At 44.9% G+C, this 4,076-nt stretch overlaps 1 protein-coding gene across 1 annotated transcript; it reads left to right on the top strand.

Moving 5' to 3' along the window:
• The first annotated feature begins 505 nt into the window (after positions 1-505).
• On the top strand, positions 506-3,393 carry klhdc7a (kelch domain containing 7A). The gene has a single exon (XM_048614900.1). The coding sequence runs from the start codon at positions 506-508 to the stop codon at positions 3,347-3,349; it is 2,844 nt and encodes a 947-aa protein (XP_048470857.1). The 3' UTR covers positions 3,350-3,393.
• Positions 3,394-4,076: the final 683 nt, after the last annotated feature.

The raw sequence follows: 4,076 nt of genomic DNA, 5'->3' as shown, positions 1-4,076 counted from the left end.
AAGTCACAGATTAATTGTCACTGACCAACTGACCAGGGTAAGCCAGAAGTACAGGAAGAGGTCACACCTGCTGAGGAATTGGCTATTTCTTTTCACCTGGCAGGTATGTTTATATCTCAAGTTTCCTATCGTACAAACATAGTTAAATAAATGATCCCAACAACCGGATCTCTGTCGTTCGCAGTGCTACCCTAACCTAATTTGTTTTGAAAATAATCTGCATGTTTAGTGTTTCCTATTCCTTTGGACACAGTTGCCAAGCAGCAGCTTGTCAGTTCTGTGAACTGTTCCTGTAAGCTATTAATCAAGAGAACTCCTCCTTGTGGTATTCACTGAGCCAGGTTAGAGCCTACCTGTTAACTAAGCCAGGCGAAGGTCACCTTTTCCAACAACAGCAAGTGTCAGGTGAGCCGCTTTTGGCTGACATTTGATAGCACGGGCCCTGTTTGTGAAGCAGCCTGTTGGTTGACGCCCGCATCAAGGACTGAGCAGTTGACCGCTGACGATGGAGTTTGCGGGCAAAGTTATTGTGTCGGCCGCTGTTGCGGTGAGCCTAGCTTTCATTTACAGGTTCTACAAACTGCGGGCTGCCAGTGCCGCACCAGGGCGAGCTGTGACAGATTCGGGAGACTCGGAGATCACGGAATCGGGTGAAAACACCAGCAGGGACACGGGGCAAGGACTGCAGCCTTTGTTGAGTTTGCAAAGGGAGGAGAATGCAGGAAACCCAGCCGGGTACAGGGATCAGTGCCTCAATAAAGCGGAGTTGAAAAGGCGGACGGTGGATAGGGCGAGTGATGGTTGTGAGCAAGGAACAGAGCACCTCCAGGACACAACCAGCGGGAGAGGGATGGTCAGAACCCACAGGCTGAAGGTGGAGGTTAGACGCCTGGCTTTATGCAGGCCACTGAGAAACCACCTGGTCAGGAAAGGGCTGGCAGAGGGACAGGATAAAGCTCCAACTCTGACAGTTTCAGGCCATAGGGAGTGCGTCGACACCAGCTACCCAGCTGAGGAATATGACCGACCCAACCTCACCAACACAAGCTCAGCATGGGCATGGGCTAGCGGAATAAGCTGTGAAGGCGACACAACAGACGCGAAACAGAATCGGTTCATAAATACCAACTCTCCAACATCTTGTAATCGAGAACTAGATGTTCGTATCAACGGGGAGCCTCAGAATCACATCTTCTTTGACGTACTGAGTGCTGACAACGGCACACAGAAAGGAAATCTGTCTGCAAGTCTTATTGAGAAGCCCCGTGATCCTCACACTTCGCCTCCCTCTGATCTGATTAGTGACACGCCAGAGAAAGCCGTGGAAAATCAGCCTTCTGAACTCCCCGAAAATCAGATGCATAAGAATGTCACCTTCAGGCAGGGCACAGCAGGGGGTTCCAGAGAAGAAGAGAATCCCTCTAGTGCCTGTGAGTTACACCCTGACAGCAGAATTGGAAGATCTAGCGCTCTCCATGTTTCCCCCACATGTCAAGACAAACATGAAAGAGTCAAAATTGGCAATGGATCGGAAGCTGGGCTAAAGGTTTCACAGTTATGTGGGGAAGTGAATCTATCTGATCACAAGATAATTTCAACTTCAGAAATGGAAACTGAGTGGAAAGCATATGGGGACAGAAGTAACAGCTGTTCTGCTACTCAAATTATAAAAGAACCAGCTTCCCTTGATGTGGACCACCTCAAGACACCAGCTTCCCAGTGCCAGAGGAGACACCAGCTCAACGTGTGCCCCACAGGCGCAACTCAGGATAACATAATGTTCTGTCAGAGCCTGACTGTCCAAACAAAAGTAGTCAATTCCTCTGAATCTGACTTCAGTCCTTCTGAGCATCCAGAGGCTTCTGACATTTCTTCTGAGGCACCTTGCTGTTCAATCAAGTCTGCCATCACAACTATAAAGGAGGGAAGAACTGTCCTCAGGAAAGATAGTATTTCAGCAATTGCAGAGACCCCAGCATTTTTAATTGAATTTGACTCAGAGACAAGGGAGTGCTGGGAGAAAGGTCACTCTAATGAACTGAACTCTAGAGCTCCTTCTGTTGATGACCTCCGCTCCAGTTCTTTGGGCTCACTGGTAGATTCATTGTATTTGTCCCAATCAGACCTCAGCAAGGAAACACCTGTGGAAGTTATTGCCAGAGCTAATTTTATTCACATCCCTTTGAACAATCAATCAACTGTTGAAGTCATGAAATGCCGCTTGGCTCTGGAGAATTGTTATGAGATTTTGTGTGTTGCAAAGAAACACAATTTAAAGGACCTGCAGGATGCTGCTTATCAAGTCATGAGTGACAATTACTTACAAGTTTTGAAAAACCCAAACATTTATGGTCAATTAAAAGCCGATGAGAGAGAATTGATCCTGATGAGAAGGATGAATGGCAGAACATATTTAATGGTAGCCAGTGTAGATGTTCAAGAGAATTACTGGGCTAAGACCATAGTTCAACCCAACACAGAAGATCAAACCAGTGTCAGGCCACCAAAACCTCCTCAAACCAAGCACACACTTTACTATTACAAGGAAGAGCATGATTCTTGGTATCCATTAGTTAATATAGCCGTTGAATCAATCTCCAAAGATTGTGCATTGTGCACCATGTACAATTATCTTTTTGTTGTGGCTGGTTGTCAGAGATCTGGCAAGGAAATCAAACTTTCCAATAAGGTATTCTGTTACAATCCAGTGACAAACATTTGGAGTGAGATATGTCCACTCAATCAGGCCAGGCCCAATTGTAAGCTTGTGGCTTTGGATGGGTATCTTTATGCAATTGGAGGAGAGTGCCTTTCTACAGTAGAGAGGTATGATCCTAGAACAGACAGATGGATCTTCATTGCACCACTACCACAAGGAACCTTTTCTATGACATACAAAGCTACAGTGTGCAATGGTGAGATTTACGTGACCAGGGGTACCTTCTACTATCAGCTTCTCAAGTACAATGCTAGAGAAGACACGTGGAATGTTTGCAGCACGATGAGCAGGAAGGACAAGACCACTGATATAGCTGCAATCAAAAACTTCATCTACAGATTTGAGATTAACCAACAGCATGGTATCAGTGTGTACCAATATCATGTTATCACCAAAACTGGTTATGAATGTGCCACCAAAAGGCACTGCAAGCTAGCACCATTTCAGTGCGCTGTCATGAATGATACGATTTATTGCATAAATAAGCATTTCATGGTGCAGTTTGTTGCTCACGAATTATCACCCTATTTCAGAGCAGAAGATTACACTGCCCTTCCTGAAGCGAAGGGAGTCTTTTTCCCCTTTATACTTACACTGCCAGAAAGACTGTCATTCCAGACTCGAGTGTAAATACTTCAGGGGTACAGAGCATAAACCTCTGCTGAATATCCTAACTTCGTATGGAAGTAGATTCTGAAGCTGTTTCATATTGTTTTCTGTTGGTGTATTGATATGTCTGATTCCCTTTCTCATCTATCCAAAAGGTGGCTGTCACTGTAGAAGTCTCCATCAGCCTGTTAGATGAAACTACTCTGCTTGTGGATTCCTTTGCACTGCCTCTCAGATTTCTGCAAGAGGTCACTATTAGATTAAGTCAACAATCACACAACACCAGGTTATAGTCCAACAGGTTTATTTGAAATCACAAACTTTCGAAGTGCAGCCCTTTCATCAGCTGCAGTGAGAGGAGAGCACACAGACACAGAGTTTATAGGCAGGGAGAATGAAGGGCAGAGAGATCAAAGGATCAGACAACTGGTGTGAATGGAGTGAACAAAACTAAAATGGCTGACTGATTGCCTCCTGTTGAATTTTTAATCATTTGTACATTGCTGCATTCTAGTAACTGCGGAAGCAGGATATGGAGAACTCTGTTAAAAAGATGTAAGTTTCAATTGATAAAGATGCAAATTCCAGAATCTGTTTCAAGTCACTGCCCCAAGATAATTTAAGGTTTCATCAGTGTCTGTCTAACTTTCCAAACTTCAAACAGGCAGAGCGATAGGAATATCCAAAAGGTGACATCTCAGGTCAGACACTGAACTGTAGGTGTGAGGCCTTGACCAGAATCTGTCTC

This window comes from Rhincodon typus, chromosome 31, assembly GCF_021869965.1.
Source record: "Rhincodon typus isolate 14 chromosome 31, sRhiTyp1.1, whole genome shotgun sequence".
In the NCBI taxonomy this organism is placed as follows: Eukaryota; Metazoa; Chordata; class Chondrichthyes; order Orectolobiformes; family Rhincodontidae; genus Rhincodon; species Rhincodon typus.
This window is presented reverse-complemented; position numbering and strand designations above follow the sequence as displayed.